Source organism: Lithobates pipiens, unplaced genomic scaffold (assembly GCF_037356315.1).
Source record: "Lithobates pipiens isolate NorthernLeopardFrog02 unplaced genomic scaffold, aLitPip1_a1.2 Scaffold_3, whole genome shotgun sequence".
Lineage (NCBI taxonomy): Eukaryota > Metazoa > Chordata > Amphibia > Anura > Ranidae > Lithobates > Lithobates pipiens.
The window spans coordinates 137,439,035-137,462,081 of record NW_027507790.1 but is presented as its reverse complement, the minus strand read 5'-3'; the positions used below and the strand labels follow the sequence as shown (position 1 = coordinate 137,462,081).

The 23,047-nt window shown below is 36.3% G+C and overlaps 1 protein-coding gene across 5 annotated transcripts in view; it reads right to left on the bottom strand.

The window, feature by feature from the left end:
• Nucleotides 1-2,167: 2,167 nt before the first annotated feature.
• EFNA5 (ephrin A5) overlaps nucleotides 2,168-23,047 on the bottom strand; it is a 566,034-nt gene continuing 545,154 nt past the window's right edge. For 2 of the 5 annotated variants that reach the window (XM_077462314.1, XM_077462312.1), the window contains 2 exons: nucleotides 14,982-15,038; nucleotides 2,168-6,321 (listed from right to left, as the gene is read on the bottom strand). In XM_077462314.1, the coding sequence (XP_077318440.1) occupies nucleotides 6,200-6,321; nucleotides 14,982-15,038 (179 nt within the window). In that variant the 3' untranslated portion in view covers nucleotides 2,168-6,199. Of the gene's footprint in view, nucleotides 6,322-14,977; nucleotides 15,039-23,047 lie in introns of all 5 variants that reach the window. The other 3 variants (XM_077462316.1, XM_077462313.1, XM_077462315.1) reach the window with 2 other exon arrangements.

The window sequence follows — 23,047 nt, the reverse complement described above, 5'->3', positions numbered from 1 at the left end:
GTGAGATGTGGGGTCTTATTGACCCCATATCTCACTGTAAAGAGGACCTGTCATGCCATATTCCTATTACAAGGGATGTTTACATTCCTTGTAATAGGAATAAAAGTGATCAAAAAATTTATTTTTGGGGAAAAAAATGTCAAACTAAAATAAATAAAGTAAAATGAACAATAAAAAAAAAAAAAAAAAAAATTAAAGCACCCCTGTCCCCAAGAGCTTGCATGCAGAAGCGAACGCATACGTAAGTCCCACCCACATATGAAAATGGTGTTCAAACCACACATGTGAGGTATCACTGCGAATGTTAGAGCGAGAGCAATTATTTTGGCCCTAGACCTCCTCTGTAACTCAAAACATGTAACCAGTAAAAAAAATTAAAGCGTCGCCTATGGGGATTTTTAAGTAGCGATGTTTTGGCGCCATTCTACGGGCGTGTGCAATTTTGAAGGGTGACATGTTAGGTATCTATTTACTCAGCGTAACTTTATCTTTCATATTATACAAAAACATTGGGATAACTTTAGCCTTTTGTTTTTTTTAAGCACAAAATTGTCTGAATTGGCCTGGGTGCTCCAGAACGCTTGATGGTGCTCCCTGCATGTTGGGCCTCTGTATGTGGCCACGCTGTGTAAAAGTCTCACACATGTGGTATCGCCATACTCGGGAGTAATAGCAGAATCAGTTTTGGGGTGTATTTTGTGGTGTGCATATGCTGTGTATGAAAAATAACCTGATAATATGACAATTTTGTGGAAAAAAAAAGGGGAAAAAAATCTTGATTTTGCAAAGAATTGTAGGAAAAAATATCAACTTCAAAAACCTCATCATGCCTCTTACTAAATACCTTGGAATGTCTCCTTTTCAAAAAGGGGTCATTTGGGGGGTATTTGTACTTTTCTGGCATGTTAGGGTCTCAAGAAATGAGACAGGCCGTCAGTCCTTCGGGTGTGATCAATTTTCAGATATTGGCACCATAGCTTGTGGACTCTATAACTTTCACAAAAACCAAATAATATCCACCAATTTGTAGTTATTTTTACCAAAGATATGTAGTAGTATAAATTTTGGCCAAAATGTATGAAGAAAAATTACTAATCTGCAAAATTTTATAACAGAAACAAAGAAAAATTCATTTTTCGGTCTTTTTTCTTTTATAGCACAAAAAATAAAAAACCCAGCAGTGATTAAATACCACCAAAAGAAAGCTATATTTGTGTGAAAAAAAGGACAACATTTTCGTATGGGTACAGTGTTGCATGACTGAGTAATTGTCATTCAAAATGTGAGAGCACCGAAAGCTGGAAATTGGTCTGGTTATTAAGGGTGTTTAAGTGCCCAGTGGTCAAGTGGTTCATCTCTATTTTGAAAATTAAGTACTGGGTTATATTATATACACTTTAAAGTTTGAGTTTTTTTGACATATTTAAGCACCTAGCTTATTATTGTCCATATACACATCTGTACTGATATACACTCTTCTATGTTTTATCTTTATTTTGAGAGTAGAGTATGGTGTTATATTACCAATCCTTTAATGTTAGAGAGCTTTTGACACAGTTACGCATATGGCTCATTATTATTTGTTTATATTTGGCTTTACATTTTTATATTGTTTTAGGTTATTGCATGTATTGAGTTTACACCATCATTATTTTCTTATAAGATAGTAATATGGTTTGATACAAATATATTGTATGCACAATTGCACTTACTGTATATTGTATGCAACATTTTAAAGAGACAGTGTGCCTACTTTTCTTGCAGTAGTTGTTTTATCTCTAGTATCTGGACTTTGTAGTAGATGCAGTAGTCTTTATTTATATTCAGTTGTTGCGAACGCAAGGAAATTATTTTGTTTGTTTTTATTCCATGTCTGCAAACTGGGTGGTAGCTGCTGGCTCTTGCTTCTGAATATAGAGCAGTGTCTTAACATAAAACCCATCAGATGTCCCTGCTGGCTATTTAATAAAGTATTCAATAAAGTATTCAAGATCATGACATGCACAGTATTTCTTTATGTGTATTTATCTAAGACTTCGTTTACAGATTTTACTTTGTTAATCATGATATATTTAATCTCAGATGATGCAGTAAATTTAAACTATTAATTTTCATAAACGAATAACTTAAAATTCCAGATAGAGCAAAGCCAAAGAAAGAAACAAGATTTACTTTTTTAATTAAGTTTATTTGTACGGACACGTGTATATACAAATACAATTTATGAATTTTTTTTACATTTTTTTTTAATTGATATAATGTAAGCATTGCAAAACAGCACTCAATGAATAGTAAGTGCAAAGCAGGGAAGTACAAGCACAGGACCACACTGAGCTGGACTTTCTTACCCAGATGCACACACAATGAGTGGTTTCAATGGGATGTCAGGAGTAAATATGAAAAAACAGATTTTGTAGCCTCATGGGTAACCTCCAACATGCCAGCATCTATGAATCTGCACAGACAATGGCAGTAAGCTTATCATAGAAAAATTTAGCTCAGATCTGAGAAAGGTTTGGGGGTACCTCGAAATAAATTTGATGGTACCAAAAAGTAGGACAGATCTGCTCATTCACTTCTTGAAAGGAGAAAGACAGAAAGAGCAGAAGTAACAGAAACAGGGTAGAAATTAAAATACGTAACCACAAAGTTACATGGCAAGTTAACAGAACTGAGTAAAACCCTTAAAATATATTTGAGATACTTATAATCTTACAGTGATTAATGGACCATGAAGATTGTGGCTCTTTCAGACCCAAAATGTACTACATAAAGTTTAAATGGCTAACATATGATGTATGAGTTAATCATTCTTTCTAAGGCTCACCTTTAATTTAAATATACCACATGAATGGTAAATTTGCATGGAGGGCAGTATGCCATCATGAATATAAGACCCCCCAAAAATTACCAAAAATCCCTATGTTCCCTTATCCCAACATGCCAAAAATACACAGGGCTCTAACATCAGTTCTATAAACATTTAGTACAAAACATCATTGATAGTTACATGTTGTGTTGTTCTGGGTCATGAGTCAGTGAGGACAGTGGTGAATGATCATGTTTTATAGATGAACCTTTTTTTGTTGCTTTCAAGCCTCATTTGATGAAAGTCATGATTGTTTATTTTTTTATTTTTGTGGTCTGAAATTCTAATGTATTCACTTAGAAAAGACATAAGAATTGAATTAATACTTTATTATCAAACACTATATACAACATAGGTTGCTAATAATACAGAATTTAAAGAATGTTGTTTTTTCATTTTCTTATAATCTTTGCCATCCAAGAAGGTATAGTACAAAACAATATTCTAATCTAACATGAAATGTTATCTTGTGTATTAAAGGATACACAGTATCCACCAAACAGACTAATGCTTAATCCCCCTGCTTCAGGTTGCAAAGCCTCTGGCCACCAGGAAAATGGGTTAAAAATGTACCCATCCTGGGCCATAATAGTATATGGGGAAAAAAAGAGAAAGAGAAAGTAGCTGAGGAAAGAAAAGAAAGCCAAAGAGACTTAAGTGCAATGAGCAGCTTTAATATTTGCCCCAAATTCCTTAAAATTTGTTTTGTAAATGTTACAGAAAATAGTCTTTCAATGTTCCATTACTTCAATGATTTCTTTGTCCATCACAAGATTTCTCTTGTTCCCAGTCAAATTGTCTATGAATACAGAGGCAAGTTGTTCCTTAAAATGGTGCACTGGCAGGTAACTGATGCAGCCAGTCACAAAACTGTATTATTTATTTATTACATTGCATTATTTATTCATAACAAGTATTTATAAAGTGTCTTCAATTTACACAGCGCTTTACATACTATTCACTCACATCGCCCAAAGCAGCATGAAGTGAAGTATAATGCAAAAAGACAACTTGAACCTGTTTCAAAAGGCAATTTAGCTGAAACGAAAAAAAGTTAACATTAGTGGGGATACCCTTTCTTATGATTTTGCTTGTTTGATTCTATCTGCTTTATTAATACACTTTTACTATCTTCCGGTTATTTAAACCTATAAGTTTACCAGCACTGGGATTTATGTTCTGTTATTATGAAGGAGCTGTTTTAAGGAGGGAAACCAAATGTATTTATTTTTTCTTTATAAAACCAAAATAATAATTAAAACACGAACATCTAAATCAATGTTAAGGCTGGTAAATGCATTAACATCCATCAACAATAATGCACAGAAGCAGCAGTTGTATTGCAAACACATTTTAAATACCAAATTTATTGTAATGTAAAACAACCTAATGCATGTGTCATATATATTTTATTGTTACTATATCACTGAATTTTTAATGGCTGTTAAAGAGTGTAGACTTCATTTATAATTGCTTTTAAGAATAAAATTAGTCCTGGGTTATTTTTTCGTTTTTTTTTTTCCTTTTATAACTTTGTAGGTAGATTTTTGTGCTAACACTGTAAATATGTTCAATGAGGATCTACATTATATGAATGACTCACATTGTTGTCAAATAAGCCTACAGCATAATACAATAATTTTTTCTTAGGTTACTTGTCTGTGCTTTATTGTAGTTTATGATGAAAAATAAAATTGCATAATACTATTGTTCTAGAATAAAGCAACCCAGGTCAATGAGAAGTCTTGAAGGCTCTAGTTGTACCTCTCATTGCATTTTGATCTAGAGGAAACACATAGTTGTGAAAGTTATACAAATTTTTTGACTAACTATGACCATTTGTGTATGTTTGAACCTTTTTTTTTTACAAATACAAATATATTAAAAGTATTATTGTACTTGATTACTTTTTTCTTTTTTTTTTATATTAAACATAATCACAGTTTGTTAAAGGCTTTATTACGTAAAGTACATTTGGTGAATATGAAGTGTCTGAGTCATGTCCTTTGCTATACATCAATAATAAACATAATAAAACAGAAAAATAAAACTCAAGGCACCCTGAAAAGTTATCAAGTGTCCATAGTTGAATGTTCCAACAAAACAATAGGTAGCTGTCCATTTATTCAACCAAGTTTTGTCCCATTGTTAGAGATTTATCAGTAACTACTTATTTAAGCAGAAAAAACATGTATCCATCCATTAGTTTAAATATTCCTTGGTTATGCATATATCAGTTTGAAAACATGTCCTTAAAATCTTTGGGAACCATCTGAATTCACCATTTAACAAGCAAAATGCAATTTTGTTGTTTATACTTATTGGGGTAGATAGCAACACAATGTATTGCAGTCATTCTGTCCCTACAGCTGGATTCAAATGGGGTTAAAACCTCACTTGACTATCTTTCAGGGTCAGACTGTTTTTCTTTGCAGTTGATTAAAAACCATGCATATCATTCTGATAAATAATTTCTTGAGACTGTTTTATAACAGTACAATGAAGTCAGTTCAGTACAAAAAAATGATAAAAACTTAAGTTCAGTAACAGACTTATTTGTTTTCACATATATTGTAGGACTGTGATCCAGGGCAGTTATCTATGACTGCCTCCAAGACTTTAAGCATGGTCATCTTATGTACAAAATGCATGTGAGTTGTGAAACAGCAAAATAAAATTATAGCACCTTGGAGATCTATTTTATGGTATTATCTGCCTATAATTTAAATAGTAGAACAGCATTCTGCACTCTAGATGACTTAAAATATATAAAAAAAATAATATTTAATAAAAATCCCCCATGCCCCTCTGCTTATCCCTTAGTGCAGGTAAGAGTGCTTAGGAGGGTCAATATCATCTTCTTAGATAGACATTTCCTTGGGACCCCTCAGGAAATTTACATTATCACTGTTTTAACCACATTTGTTAATAGTGCTGTTCATCAAAGCTGAATCTTGTTGCACATTCTTTTTCATTTCATCCAAAATCCATTTTTGTTGGTTAGTGTCTCCTTGACTGTCTGCACAAAAGTGTGTGATTTCCTAAGATCAAATGATAAGAGAACTTTGTTTCACTAGTGATGCTATTAAATTTTGGCATGTCATTTTAAGTTCCTTTTAAAACGTCCTGGAAACAAATATTTTGTCTATATTGTATTGTATATTAAGTACTTATTTTTCTGGAATTCAAGTTCACTTGATATTGGGGAAAAAAAATAAGAAATAAATGAAAAGCAGAAAAAAGGTTCTTTCTCGGGTGAAGCAATTAGGTGGATCTTCGATGTTCCAAGACCCTGTTATATTCTGCAGCTGGTCTGTGAAGTATACTGTGCTATAACGTCAAAAGCATTGCCAGGAGAAACAACAGGGTTGTCAAAAGCCAGTTTGGTATTCTCAGTATAGGTGCTGAATTTTCACCACGGGATGGCTCAGCTGATTCATGAATTGTGTCATCTGTTCAAATACAAAACACACAGTCAATAATTTAGCTGTAACATCCTTCTGCTTTATGACTGTTATGTTGCATTATACATAAAGTAATATACTTTCTTTCACTATCTGTTTCCCCATTCTCCCTTCTGTTATTGTTTCTTTCTATTTGAAAGATTTTAAGGTCATCATTTCAAGCATTTATGACATTCCTTAAAAAGGCATTTTAGACTACTTTTACATGTAAAATGCACACTAGTATTTCCATGCATATGCATATTAGCATCGTCTTTATAGAATGTATCCTTCAATGAAGCTCCTACTACAGTAACAGATATGCTGAGCAGAAGACCTGTCCTCGACACTGTTGAGCAGCTAAAAAAGGCAGACAGTATGTTGGAGGGTCATTTCTCAGCATTAGATTATGTTATAGTCAGAAAATGGAGTAGACACTGTATTGACTTAAGACAGGGGTCTCAAACTGGCAGCCCTCCAACTGTTGCAAAACTACAAGTCCCATGAAGCATTGCAAGGCTGAAAATTACAAGCATGACTCCCACAGGCAGCGGCATGATGGGACTTGTAGTTTCGCAACAGCTGGGGTGGCACCAGCTTGAGACCTCCTGACTTAAGAGGTATCCATCTGACAAAGGTTTCTTTTAATCATACTTTAGCCCTCAAATCTGTACAAAACTTAACTGTATATTATTAACCCCATTTAAAATGTATTTGTTGCAGCTACAGTATGTATTTAATAAAAAAAGTAATGGTAAACGTCAATGGGTTATTTTAAATAAGAAAAAAAAAAGAATGTCTGAAGATGTAGACTCTAAGTTCTACTTGTTCATTTAAATATTTTATTACACTTCATGGCAAAAGGTTTGTGGCTGCCTGACCATTATACCTATATGAGCTTTTTTTCCATTCCAAAACCATGAGCATTAATGTGGAGTTACCACCCCTTCCCTTTTGCAACTTTTGTGATATTTACATTATTCATAGAGGGCTTTCCATAAGATTTATGAAAGAGACTGTGACATTTTTTGCCCATTCGGCCAAAAGAGTATGTGTATGGTGAGGTATTTATTGTGGACCAAGAAAACCTTGATAAAAATTGCAACAGGATTGAGGTCAGGGCTCTAGGCAGATCACTCAATCTCCTCCACATCAATCTCATTAAACAGTGGGCTTCATTCACAGAATGAACTCGCACAAGATATTTAGGTATCAGGACACATTTTGCCTAAATATCACATGCAATCCTGAAACGTTCAATTCACTAGCCTGAGCAACGCTGAAAATTCTCCGTAAATAATATATACAAATAGCGCAGCACTAGAAAATGAAATAAACTGGCATATGATCTCATCAAAGTTCTTAAAGAAGAAATTCAATCACATTATTTGGGTATAAATCCAAATAAGACATGCAGAGAATGAGTTTAAAAAAATCCCATATCAAAAGTCCATGAAATAAGTGGTGAACATAGAATCCTCATCTGTGCTCCATGTAACAATCCACACATCAAGTGAAGCAGAGAAGACGATGATCCTGAAACCAGAGAGAATCCTGCTCCACACCCAGTGTAAGTTAATACAAACTGCTTCCAAGCTGTATATGACCACTAGATTATATGTGGTCCGACTGGGCATAGGGAATTAGGTCTTCCAAAACTTTAAATGTTCTCTTTAATCCCCCCAGTCCCACTGAAAAATGAGTGCAAATTATTCAAGATACAAGTTGCTTTTCCATTTTCAGTTTTGACCTGAAGCTTCTTTGCCTTTTCTTCAGCAGAATTCCCCCCCCCCCCCCCAGCTTCCGTAGTGCAGAGGTTGATATGACCATCCTACTGACGAGAACCCAGGAGCATATTAAAAATCTCAAGAAGAAGATGATTCTCAATTGAAATAGGCACAATCGTGCCTCACATTATGACTAGGGATGGGTGAATGGTTTGGCCCGAGCATAAGTTCAGGCCGAATTTTGGTTGTACGGATGTTCTGCGAACACCGAACAATATACTCATTGTGAAGGCTTATATGCAAGTTATTGTCATAAAAAAGTGTTTGGGGACCTGGGTCCTGCCCCAGGAGACATGTATCAATGCAAAAAATGTGTTGAAAATGGCAGTTTTTTCGGGAGCAATGATTTTTTTAATGCTTAAAGTGAAACAATAAAAATGAAATATTCCTTTAAATATCGTGCCTGGGGAGTGTGCCTGTAAAGTGTCACATTTTTCCCATGTTTAGAACAGTACCACAGCAAAATGACATTTCTAAAAGAAAAATTGTCATTTAAAACTGATCGCGGCTGTAATGAATTGTCAGGTCTCGGCAGTATAGATGAAACTCATTGAAAAAAAGAGCATATGGCCCGATATTTAAAGGAATATTTAATTTTTATTGTTTCACTTTAAGCATTAAAAATACATTAGATACATTAAAAAATCACTGCTCCTGAAAAAATGCTAGTTTAAAAGAAAAATTACATTGATACATGTCCCTTGGAGCAGGACCCAAGTCCCCAAACATGACAATAACTTGCATATAAGCCTTTAAAATTAGCACTTTTGATTATTCATTTTGTGGCCCATAGACTTTAACGGTGTTTGTGTGTTCTGCTGAATTTTTTGCCTGTTTGATATGTTCTGGTGCAAACTGAACTGGGGGAGTGTTTGGCTCATCCCTAATTATGACCCATGTTTCACCAGTGGGTCATAATAAGCTGTTCCCCTCTGTGGATAATGTTAGGTCTCTGCAATGATCTGTCTCCCTGTATCCCTGTATCTTCAATATTCTCCTGTCAGCTCTCAGTCACAGGAACAGATAGCATAAAGTGATTCTAAATGAAAAACAAAACAAAAGATCTAGTGCTCTCTGCATGAATTTTAATCCCAAAACCAAGAAAGAGTGGTACACTCACATAAATCAGCACTTAAGCAGTGCTACCTGGTGCAGACGTATCAGTAAAACACTTCCAAGATAGCAGGATGATATTCAATCAAAAATCAAAAATTCAATTGATCAATTAATATACAACTACAGCTGATGACCAGGTAACTAATCCACCTCTATAGGGCAGGGTTGGTTGCCTGGTCATCAGCTGTAGTTGTGTGTTAAATTGATCAATTACATTTTCGATTTTTGATTGAATATAATCCCGTGCTATCTCGGAAGTGTTTTACTGATATGTCTGTACCAGGTAGTCCTGCTTAAGTGCTCATTTATGTGAGTATGCCACTTTTTTCTTGGTTTCTGGATTAAAATGTATGCAGAAAGCACTAGATCTATTGCTGTGTTTATCATTTGGAATCGCCATATGCTATCTGTTCCCGTGATTGAGAGCTGACAGGAGAATATTGGAGATACAGGGATACATGGAGACAGATCATTGCAGAGACCTAACATTATCCACAGAGGGGAACAGCTGATTATGACCCACTGGTGAAACATGGGTCATAACGGGAGGCAAAATTGTGCCTATTCCACTGGAGATCTTATCAGTAAAATGGTCATATCAACCCCTGCACTTCAGAAGCAGGGGGAAATTCTGCTGAAGGAGAAGCCAAAAGGAGCTTCAGGTCAAAACTGAAAGCTGAAAAGCAACTTGTGCATTGAGGAAGTCATTCGCACAAATTTTGTTGTGGGACCGGTGGAAGTGAAGAGAGAATTTAAGATTTTGAGGAGACCTAATTCCCTATGCTCAGCCAGGCCACTATAATCCAGGGGTCATATACAGCTGGTAAGCAGTTTGTATTAACTTGCACTGGGTGTGGAGCAGGATTCTTTCTGGTTTCAGGGTCATCACCTTCTCTTCACTTGAAGTGTGCCTTGTTACACAGAGCAAGGATGAGGATTCTATGTTCACCACTTATTTCATGGACTTTTGTTATGGGATTTTTTTAACTCATTCTCTGTATGTCTTATTTGGATTTATACCCAAATAATGTGATTGAATTTATTCCTTAGGGACTTTGCTAAGATAATATGCTAGTTTATTTAATTTTCTATTGCTGCACTATTTGTATATATTACTGATTATGGAGTCTGTGTCTTGGCTTTTGAATGCTGGCAGCTAATTTCAATTCCCCTTCCCTTTCTTTCTAGCATGGTGTTATGCCACATACACATGATCGGAATTCTCGTCGGAAAAAGCTCTGATGGTTTTCCCGTCAGAATTCTGACGGAATTCCGCTCAAACTGTCTTGCCTACGCACGGTCACACCAAATTCCGACCGCCAAAAATGCAGTGACATACAACACTAGAAAAAGGAAGTTCAATACCTAGTAGCCAATAGCTTCCATCTCGTAGTTGAATCTAAACATGTGTGAGTTTTTGCCCATCGGAATTGCATACACATGATCGGAATTTCCGATAGCAAGTTTTTCCATTGAGAAAATTGAGAACATGCTATCAAATTTTTGTTGGCGGGAATTCGGCCAGCTAAATTGCAATGGAGCATACACACGGTCGCATTTTCCGATGAAAAGCTCTCATCTGTCTTTTGCTGGGTGAAATTCTGATCGTGTGTATGTGGCATTAGCCTTGGTTTATATTTGCATAATGCTCCATAAATGCCACACAAAAACCCATTGGTGGTGGCAGGCATCATGACTGATGATGGATCTATACCGGGGGACATTTTTTCTTTTTCTTTTTTAAATAAAATACTTGTCAAAAACTTCTAATGTGTTTTTTTAGACTACACTTTTTTTGGTAAATGAGTAGGGGTACTATGTACCCCTACTCATTCACATAGAAGGGGGGCCTGGATCTGGGGACCCACTTGTTAAAGGAGTTGTGGGGAAGGGGCCTTGTCCCAATCAACATGGGGTCAGGGTGCTTTGTGGGTAGCCCTCTTGCCCCCAAATCACCTTATGTTAAGGGCATGTGGCTGGGTATGGTTTGAGGGGTGTTCACTCATACCTTCCCTTTCCTGACCTGCTGGGCTGCATGCTAGGATAAGGGTCTGGTAGGATTTTTTTATTTTATCATGGCTCCCTTCAAAATCCATACCAGGCCCTTCGGGGGGCCACACCATTTTTTTTTCACTTTTTTTATTGCCAGCAATTCTATTTTTTACATTCAGCTGTCAGCGGGGAACCCCACTAGCAGCTGATAACTCATCGGTTGTTAGGGATGTGGTGGCTGCCCGCTCCTTAACAACCATGTTGTATACTGCTTTTTAAGCACGCAGACAGCTGCCCACTCCTTAACAACATCTATTTATTAATGCAGATAGTGCCAGGTGATAAATTATGGCATATTTTCACTGCTAAAATAACTCATGCAGTATTTAAATAGTAAAATAATTTTTTTGTGAATGCCAAAAAATCTTTTGAAAAATGCTGTGCAAAATATTTTACTTCATATTTTAAAGGGGAACATACTGCTTTGTGAATGGAGCCCACCATATTTATAGACATTCATGCTGGAACAGAAAAGTTCATTTGTATGCTGTAGCTTTAACAGTAAGTTTCACTCTAAGCTCATAATTTGGAGGGTTCTCCACATACCTTTAGCCATAGAGTGTATCCAGAGTTGATTGCAATAACATATTGTGGAAATTGACATTTATTTATAAAGATATTTACTAGACATGTGCAATTTGTTTAGTTCCAAATTTGTGTTTTCAATTAAAATTTTGGAATTTCCGAATGTTTTTTCAGAAAATTTAAAATTTCTGAATTTCGGAAATTCGGAATTAGAAAATTTGAAATTTTTTAAATTGGAAAATTCTACATTTCAGAAATTCAGAATTTCCGAAATTTGGAATTTCAGAAATCCAAAATTTGTAAATTGGAATTTTGTAAATTGGAAAATTTTGTAAATTGTAAAATTTTGTAAATTGTAAAATTTGGGAAATTGTGAAATTTCAAAAATTAAAAGATTAAACATTTTGGAAATTCAGAAGTTAAGAAACTTTCAATTTCCGAAATTTCAAATTTCCGAATTTCACATTTCTGAAATTGCAAATTTCTGAAATTCTGAATTTCTGAAATTTAGAATTCTCCAATTTCCGAAATTTCTAATTTTCTTAATCCGAATTTTCATATTCAGAGGATCTTAGCCCCTCCCTCTTTAGTCCTTAGATCGGGGAAGAAGAGCGGTGGGTGGTCACATGACCACACATCAATGATGTGGAAAATGGTATTTAGCAGGAGAATTGAAAAAAACACATACACTGTGTGGTAAATTGTGGTATAATAGAGGGGCTTGCAGTAGTTAAGAGCACTTACTTTGGAAAGGAAGACAAAAGTGGGAAGCAAATTAGTAAAGCCTCCACAGATGCACAACTATGCTGCATATAAACCCCACACCTATTCCAACATTCTCCTAGGCACTAATGGGGCTGGAAAGCATGAGTACCAATTATTTGGAAACAGTGCATTTTCTCCAAATGCATTCAGTCCTGAAGGGCATGTAGACTGGTGCCTAAAGGGTACTGCAGGCTTTCTGCCCTAAATTTTGGTAGGCAGAGCTCGTAAGGATACTGGTAGTCATTTTTTTTTTGTTTACTTTTTTTTTCAAATAATTCTCCAAATGCAGAACCTTTTTTAAAAGCAAAAAACAAAACAAACAAAAAAACAAGTTTAATAATATGAAGAGTGTCTGTGCTTCATTTTCTGGCAACATATTTTCTACTCAAATGTTGCAACTGTGCTTCAAATAATTTTTGGCACTAATCAGCTTAAACATTTGCCAGCAAATGTGTGGTACAGGCAAGTGAACCCAGGCAAACTGATGTGCCAAGATTTATATTCCTAAAAACCAACAAACCTTTTAATATCCAAAATAATATACAATTTTTAACATTTTTAATCCATATAGCATGTAGAGAATAAAATTGATTTTTATTCTTTAAATTACTGATTTATTGGTAGGCCCAAAACTGTATAAATGTTGCTATACTTAGGATATAGCAATGTGACAATCAACATTGCGATTATACATGTTTCAGTATGCATTACGGAAGAGCTAAAATATTAGAACATTTTACTGTGTTCAGCAGATAACTATAGTGTAGAATTACTAGATAAACAGATTGATTAAGTACACATACTAAAGTTTTGGCAAAGCAGTTCCGTCTGTATACCACCATTCCAAGATACAGCTGCTCCATAGCAAGGGTGATGTTATAAGAGGTGAAATGATATGGAGTTGATATAGTCTAATGACTTGTATTAGAAGAATATAAGCAATGGTGATGTAATCTAGCAGTTGGTATAGAGAGGGAGCTCTTTAGTTGCTTTAAAAAAGATTTTGCATGTGACTCTACAGCTGTGTTACTAAATAAATGCAATTGTGTACTGTAACATTTTCTTTTAATTTTAGTTCCTTCAACAGATTCCAATACAGCTGATGCATGTCTTTAGTATGTGTTCATAAAATTATCAGATCATCTAGTAAGGTCACTGCAATGTAATTCAAAGATATAAATAATTTTCAGCATAAATACATGTAACAACACCATCATTTTATAACAACATTTTAAATATGTTAAAGAGCAAATTCTTCCACCATGCTTTCATTTATTCTTATTTTAATATAATTCTCTTTTTTATTTGCATGAACAAAATACCAATTCATTTGATTATTTCTCTTTCAAAATAGAGATGTTTTGTATTTTGGATTGCAGGGTCTTAGCTCAGCTTTAGGGTTCCACGAGCACCAGTGATGCCACAGCAGGACTTCAGCAGAATGCAGTTATCACCCAACCTTTCTGATTTCCCAATTGGAAACAAGAACAAAGATAAGATTTAGGGGTTGGTGTTGGACTACCAAATTCTCACTGAGTCAGAAAAAGGCAGAAAAAAGGCAGTACCAGTAAAGGTAAAGTTATCTGCGAATGTCAGATGGACAGTTTTTTTTATGATGGAGTCCTATAAAGTAAAGAAAAGACCCTCATGTATTTATTAAAGGTCAGTTCCACCAAGAACTGATATTTCAGAATATGAAATTACCAGTAGATTAATAAATCACTTGTCAAATTTTAAGAGTTCTATGAGGTTCAAATGGTAAGAATTTCCTGATACAGTATGTATCTCCGCCATTTTCCACAAGGTTTCGCTGACATTTTTATTTTCTCACAAATCAGGCTTCTACTTATGTCCTTATCCTACATTGTTTAGAAGCCTTCAGGACACTTTGTAAAGGCTACAGCAGGTGGAAGAAACTTAAAATCTGGGGAGAGCATCTAGTCAATTGAATCCCCAAGAAACATAAGAATTTGGCAAGTGATTAAACCTACATACTTAGCTGAAATATAATTTTTAGGTGGACTTAGCCTTTAACACACCAGATTACCATAATCATTGATTTTTTTTTTAATGTTAGTCACAATTATAACTAATCTAACTAAAATGAGAAAGTTGCATACATTTTGTAGGTTATGTTGTTATTATGGATTATGGACAGACCGTGTATGCTTAAAGCAAGGTTTGGCATTGTTGCAAGCTGTCCAATTATCATTACTTTGGTTTAATTAATCAATTTAAGAAGTGGTTTCCTAACCCCTTGCCATCATTTCTATACATTAATATGGTCACTTTTAAATGCAATAAAGGTATGTTACAGAAAGACAGGCAGGGATGGTGGAAGAAGCAGCCACAAATAGCTCTATGGTAAACCCAGCAACCACCCCAAATTTAGCCCCACAAAATGCAAAGACTCATCTCACTGACTGAATTCTGGGCTGGTCAGATTGGCAGGTAAACTTGGTGCTTCAATGAGATCAAAGCCTGCAGGGGAAAAGAGAGGAGTACCACTATGCTGCAGATGAGTACTAGCAGGTTATGATTATGGATGTGTGCTGTAGTCGACTGTTCCCCATGCTCTGTGTGTGTGTGTAAGATTACTGTCAGCCAATGTGCAGAAAGCCAATTTGGGTATGTAGTTTACAGGGTAACTGGAGACTGTTACTGTCAACACAGTCATGGGTATTATCCAAATTATTTTTTCAGTTGGTTGTTAGAGTATTTACATGATTTTTTACATGGGTTTATATATATATATATATATATATATATATATATATATATATATATATATATATATATATATATATATATATATATGCTATGCTGTCCAGTATCTGAACATATTTTCATTAATATGTTGGAAGAGAATAAAATGTGTGAGATCCCCATGAAGTATCCTCAGTATGCATTTTAAAGTACAGCACTAAATGGTATCATTTTTAAAACAGTACATAGGCAATAAAGTGCTGCACTTTATTATGTATGCGTCTTTATAAGGACCTCATGTCTGCTGTTTGCAAAGTGTCTATATACATTCAATCTACAAGACGTCTCCATGGTCTCATTGTGGATTAATGCAGCATTTAGGGAACATAAAAAGGCAACATAACACTTTAAGCACTGGACATAACCTGATTGACTTCATAAGACAGATCATGATTTATTGAAAAATGGAATAAGCCATCAGAATGGCAAATGGAACTGGAACTATGAAAGGATGTCAATGACAGGGGTAAAGGTTTTGAAAGAAAATGTATGAAATGCAGACATCACAATAAAGTGCTGTGAAAAGGACAGTGAAGTTCAAGCAATGAAAACTGTTTTAGTTATTTGTGACAAATTAAAAATCTGTTGTGTAGTTTATGGATAGTAAGCTCCTCCTCTGGGTAGAAAGCATCTACAAGTGCCTGCATGCACTCTCAAATGCTCTGAAGAATTTCCAGTAACCTAAATTCTAGGGTGTTCTTAAGAGCTTTGTCATTGTGTAGCTCTGCATAAAAAAAATGCTTGCAGGCATCTGTAGATACCTGTTAGCCAGAAGAAAAAAATGGAATATCATCCCTAAACCAAGCAGTCTATTTAATATTGCTGCCATATAGAATTCCCATAAAGGTTTTCTTTAAGTTAACCTAAATCTCTGTAAATACTCTTGTTGGAACGGATACTTAAGTAACTGAAGGACTGAAAAATGTACCTTTCCTTAGTAAACTGCTGTTTTGGGTGCTCTATTGTGTCAGCAATGTTACTAGCAATGAGATCTATGTTGAAAGTGAGGATAAGAGATATGACTGGTTAATTCTTTAGCAGAAATAATGGTTAGGTGCTTAGCTCCTTGGTCACATGACTGGCAAAGGTGAGGTGTAGAGAAATGTATTCTCTAGGAAAAAATTGATTAACTACGCTGGATTTCTTCAACATTTTGATTTTGTTACTCCTCATTGTAAGCAGGCATAGGAGGTTTTAGGAGGTCTACTCATCCATTTGATAATTGCTGGAACTATTGGCCATGGCCCATGACAAGAAGCTATAATACTCTATTAGGATGCAAATGTCAACTTTATTTTTTATTGTTTTACTTGGAGAAAATAGTAGAAATAAAGAAACACTATCTAAAGCTAAAGTAAATGCACTTTAGAATCTCATGTGACTGTCAACAGTAAATACTCAAATGTGTTGGGCTTCATATTTACTTACAAAGAAAAAGAACTGTAAACGTGTACAAACTGTGATTGTGGCTTTCATTAAAGTTAACATTTTGTAAGAGTTAAGGAAGGGAATGAGTAAAAATCACATTTACCAACATTTGCAGCTTGGGTCCTTTAGGTCCCAGCTGGCAGAACTCCTTTTATCATGGAGGATTGGCAGAAAGACAAGTGAAAGGCCAGGCAGGCCTGCTAAAAGAGTGCCATGAAGAGTTTTCTTAAGTGGAACAACAAAGGAATCTGACGTGTAAATTGCCAGTAAGGAATAACCAGATATTATTTTTGTGATTTAAATCCCAATTAAGGACCACAAGTTTGTGTGTTGTTACTGCATGCCTGCTAATGTGTTAACTGTGAACAGTGTAATGAGATTTCTGCTTTCTGTTTTAAAAAACTCAGATCGCTCCATAATTTTATTTATAAATTAATGGTTGTAAAATACTATAATAATATTAGACAACCAGACTGAATTTGCATTCACTTTTATAGTATATACTGTACATTGTTAAATTATACTCAAACACACACACACACACACACACATTCATATGTATACATGATACATTCTGCATCATAGAGCAGAGGAAGAAAATATTATATATAATACACAACATACTTGGGTAGAATAGGCATACGAAACCTTAGGTCAGTGTGATGAAACACCTACAAACACCTACAACTAAAGTTTATTAGAAATGTGCTATATTTGCAGTAATGTCTAATAATCTGTCAGTGGAAGGTGATATTTGTACAGTGTGTACTCACACTGCCTATTTAGAGTGTCTACATTTACTCCCCCAGCATGTCTATGGAAGAGAAATATAGCCACCTTTGGACAGCAGCATTGTGTGCCTATCGCCTGTACCAGGTCTGTAGCCTGTGACTGTCGCCTGTACTGTGCTTGCAGTCTGTGACTGTCTCCTGTACCTGGCCTGCAGGCAGTCTGTGACTGTCTCTTGTTTCATGCCTGCAGTCTGCGACTGTCTCCTGTAAAAGGCCTGCAGCCTGTGACTGTCTCCTCCCCCAGCCCTGCAGTCTGTGACTGCCCTTGTACCATGCCTGCAGTCTGTGACTGTCTCCTGTACCAGGCCTGCAGTCTGTGACTGTCGCCTCTACCAGGCCTTCAATCTGTGACTGTTGCCTGTACCAGGCCTGCAGTCTGTGACTATCTCCTGTACTTGGCCTGCAGTCTGTGACTGTCTATTGTATCATGCCTGCAGTCTGCGACTGTCTCCTGTACCGGGCCTGCAGTCTGTGACTGTCGCCTGTACCAGGCCTGCAGTCTGTGACTGTCGCCTGTAACGGGCCTGCAGTCTGTGACTGTCTCCGGTACCGGGCCTGTAGTCTGTGACTGTCTCATGTACCGGGCCTGCAGTCTGTGACTGTCACCTGTACTGGGCCTGCAGTCTGTGTCTGTCTTCTGTAAAAGGCCTGCAGTCTGTAACTGTCTCCTGCACCAGGCCTGCAGTCTGTGACTATCTCTTGTACCATGCCTGCAGTCTGTGACTATGTCCTGTAGTATGCCTGCAGGGGGGCCCCAAGAAAATGTTTGCCCATGGTCCCATCAATATTAAAGATGGCCCAGGATGAAGTATGAAGCGATATCCAACTGCATCATTTACAGGGGCCAGTTTGGGGTGTGCACCATGACTGCGCATGACTGACCCGAAAATAACTTGCCCAGTGCCCTTCAGGGCACTGTGGCAAGAGAGAGCTTAGGGAGGGGGGTGACACCATGGTTTACCGCACCAGGTGACACCAACCCTAGTCACTCCGCTGAGCATTATCATTCTGTGGAGAGGGTGGTGTTAGATGAACTCAGATTTAAATTGACTTTACGTAAGTGACTAACAAAAACAAAAAAAGCCCAACTCCATCTAACATTTTATAAGCAGTTTCAGCAGTTTTGTTTCCTTTTGAAATACATATTTAAACTAAATTAGTAAAAGCTGACCATCATAAGTATATCACCTGCTCACCAACTGTCGAAAAATCTCTGAAAATGATCCACTGCAGTTCACTTTTCAGAGGGGTGACAAAGGCAGCATGCATGAACAATGAATAGAATTTTGAGTTTCCATTTTCTAATAAAAGATTTTGTTGCGAACCCAATGCAACCATTACCCATGTCACAGCCATTATTTTACTTTTTTTAGTTGTCAAATGCTCATTTATGTTTTACCATCACTGTAATAAATGTCAGTATGCTTAGCTTTATGCCTTTATGGACACTGGTGGACAACAGGAAAAAAAAAACGATGGCAGCCAGTTAAAAATTTATCTAGTTCTGGTGCCTCAAGTTACTACGGGCATCTTGATGTATACACTACTCATGTCCACAGAGGCTGTGATGACTTGACATGTATTTACATCCTCATCCAATTGTTTCCTTAGTTTGTTAATAGTTTTAAATATACAGTGACTTGTGTTAAATCTAACGCATTGTTTTTTGTTTTGTTTTTATTTTTTTAACAGGTATTTCCAGAAATGTATTTATTGAACATTTTAAATATAACTTAATTTTGACTATATACCATAATATACAGTATCTATGGGGATAGTTTAGGCAGTTATGGAGATATGTTTCTTATACTCAAAAGTTGGATTTTATTTTTATAATGGATAATGCTTGCTCGGCTATACAAGGTAAAATATAAGCACAATATATGTCAAATATAACCTCGGTAAGCTGCCCATTTGTCATAGCCTTTTTTTATACCTCAATTGCAGGATCTAAACTCTCCAAAGGTGTACTGTGTGAAAATGAGTGTTAAAGGTATTTCATCTAGGAAAATGGAGGGACCATACACAAACATATGCACAAGTGTCATACATTCTACTATAGCGCTGTAGACCTTCAACTCAGATAGGAGTAATATTATTACCACCTAGTCAAGCTGCTTTACCAATCGTCCCATGTGTCATTAAAAGTAAAATATATAAATGCCTCACACTCAAAATCTTTCTGTAATATTAAAGGTTTGTGGGGTACCTTGATGCTGCAATGTACTGAGCAATAGGAACTCCACTTTTAGAAATGGGTAAGAAACATTTCTTATATTTAGATTACACAAAAATTTGATGACACCTAGTCAACCTGGAAGCTGTTACTCCAAACTAAACGGGGCACTGCAAAACACAGCTATCCTATGACTTGAAATAGGATGAGGAAGAAGATAATTATGGGATAGAGCAGCTTGTTTAATTAATTTAATCATTTGCCATAAATGTTTAATTATCAAAGCTGGCCTACTTTCTGTGTGTGCTTTTTTAGAGGCGCAAAAGTCCTTTGTTGCAGCATGTGTACTGCATCTTGATCTTTTCTCATTGGCCTATATGCTGCCTATAAGATTTCTATGTACCAGCTGGTTGTGCACACATGGCTCGGGTGGAAGTGTTGTTAATAAGTTCAAAATATAGACTTTGCTCAAAACAGAAAGAAATATGACCAGGATGTGTATGGGACTAATAAAATAAATTATTGAGACTAATCTGGCAGACAAAACAACAAAAGGACATACCTTAATAATAAATTAGAATTTTTGGATATTAGATTTTTTTTTTGTGTAAGGTATTGATGTACAGCAATGCTGAAACAAACAGATTGCTTTCCATACTTAAACGCATCAGCTTTTATCTGAATGTTTTCTTTCAATTTTTTGCTTGAAGGAAAAGGTCAAGTGAGGTCATCATTTGTTTGACGATTGTTTACCAAAAACTAGAGCAGCAAGAGGTTAATTTCAAAATGAATAATTGATTCATGAATGGTATGTGATGCCTTCCTCTAATCCTATTCAATGTTATGTGTTAGAAAAGTCAATTTGTACAGTGGACATTTGTGTGAAACAAATATTGATTTTACAGGGCCACATCTATATATTTAATGCATAAAATACTGTATTCTAATAGAAAAACTAAAAGTAGGTATAATCCACCTTTGTAGATGAAAATGATATGCATTTTCTCATACATATTCTTTATATGGAGGGACACATAGGGCTCTAGTTGTATTGGGACCTAGCATGCTGGATTTGACACCGTTATCCCAGCTAGAATGATAAGGAGAGAATGAGACCCTTCAAAAAAAAACAAAAAAAACAGGCTTCTGGTTGTAACCCAGATAGGAAAAAGATGGTTCTTCGTGGTTTGACTGAATATTGAGCAGCAGAGGGGGGATTTTTTTAAGTGCAGCCTTGAAATTAAAGCAGAACTAAACCTCCAGTCCAAATGCAAAATGTTGAGCCCCATGAGCTTTGTGCCATATTGTGCAAGTATGCACAGCATATTTGCACATTATGGCAGACTTACCTAACAAAGTGGTCCCTTTCAGTGTAACATTAATGCCAGCACTTCTATCTTCTACAGTATTCTTCTAAGTTCAGAGTCTTCAGCTTCATGATTGGCTGAGTCTGAATAATGTAACTCCTGTGCATGCTCAAGCGAGTTACTTCCTACCGGTACAGCATGAGTGCAGAGACTGTATACTGAGCCACCCATTTGTGGCTCAGTGTACACTTACAGAAAGAAAAATGGTGACAGGCAGGGATAAACATCAATAATATAATATATATATATATACATAGGGGCTGATTTACTAAAATTGGAGAGTGCAAAATATAGTGCAGCTCTGCATAGAAACCAATCAGCTTCCATTTCTTCAGTTTTTTGGTCAAAGCTTAACTGAACAAGCTGAAGTTAGAAGCTGATTGGCTACCATGCACAGTTGCACAAGTTTTTCTCTTTAAAGTTTTAGTAAATCAACCCCATAGTTTCTTCGGTCACCCAAAAAGCCTGCCTGTCAGCACATTTTCTTAAGTCCCATTCTGCATTTGTAGGCAAGGATACTACTCTGCGGTTATAGCAAGGAAAAGGCTTTTTTACTCTGGATGTGGCTGCTTTAGAAAAAAAAATTCTGTAGGACACCTTTTGCTTTAAGCAAAGCTTTGAGTTTTAATCTGTCACATTATTTCTGTTTAGCAGTTTTGCCTGCTTAGCGATAGAATTGATAACCACTGTGTTTTCAACTGTTAATTTCAACTGTGTGTGTTGCATGTATAAACAGTTAAACTTTCCTTTTCCTCCAGGGGGAATTAGCAAAGATGATAATGACACAATAAGCTTGAAAAAATTGTGTGTATCACATTACCACAGGTAGAAAACTCTAGCAGATCCCCCATAGACTGGTCCTGAAAGACAGGATATAAAACGTTTGCCTGGTAGCCAGCTCAAATGCCTTCCTCTGCCCATGTAGTGAACACAGGCATGGAACTCCAGCTCTCCTACTCTCCATGTTGTACTTGGTGCAGAGTCTGCAGACATAGTAAAGAAAATGGAACAGATAGCTCCCAAATAACAAAGCAACTTGTGTCCCCCTTTGTCAGATGGGGACAGGACCTGCTCCATTTTCTTAATGAACCACTTGCCTACTGGACACTTTTACCCCCTTCCTGCCCAGGCCAATTTTTAGTTTTTAGCACTGTCACACTTTGAATGACAATTGCATGGTCATGCAGCTATGCACTCATATGCACTCATATAATTTTTTTTATATTTTTTCCAAAAATAGAGCTTATTTTTGGTGAGATTTAATCACCATAGGGTTTTTTTTTATTTTTTGCTAAACAAACTGATGAGGCTGTACTGATAAGTGACACTGATGGACACTGGTAGGAGACACTGATTGGAACTAATAGACAGCACTGAAGGGCACTGATAGACGGCACTGATGGACACTGACAGGTGACCCTGATGGGCATTAATAGGCGGCGCTGATGGGCGGCACTGATGAAGAGACACTGTTGGGCAGCACTGATTGTCAGCACTGATAGGTACTAATTGGCACTGATGGGCACTGCTGTGGCTGCATTGATAATTAGGACACTGATGCTCAGTGCCCTGATTATCAGTGCAGATGTCCCCTTTTAAACTAGCTGGTTACCGGCTCTCTCCTCACATTGTGACAGCATGAGGCAAGAAATTCCGATAACTGCCAAGTGTGTTTACATCGTGATTGTCTGTGATTTCCAAAAGGATACAGTGTTTACTGCACCCAGTGCGCCCTCCCAGAACTGGACAACCCTGCTATAGCCATTATTTTGCTATAGCACAGTCAGGACTTGGTTAAAAAGACTGGTGTATTTATTATGCCAGCGCCTTTCTTTGTTAATTTCCCCCTCTGTGTCTACAGAAAGTTTTCCTAGTTACAAGTTAAGTGAAGTCATAGAAGCATGATAGAAAATATTGCCACTGGTTAACTGGTTAACAAGATGTACGGAACAAAATTGGCAT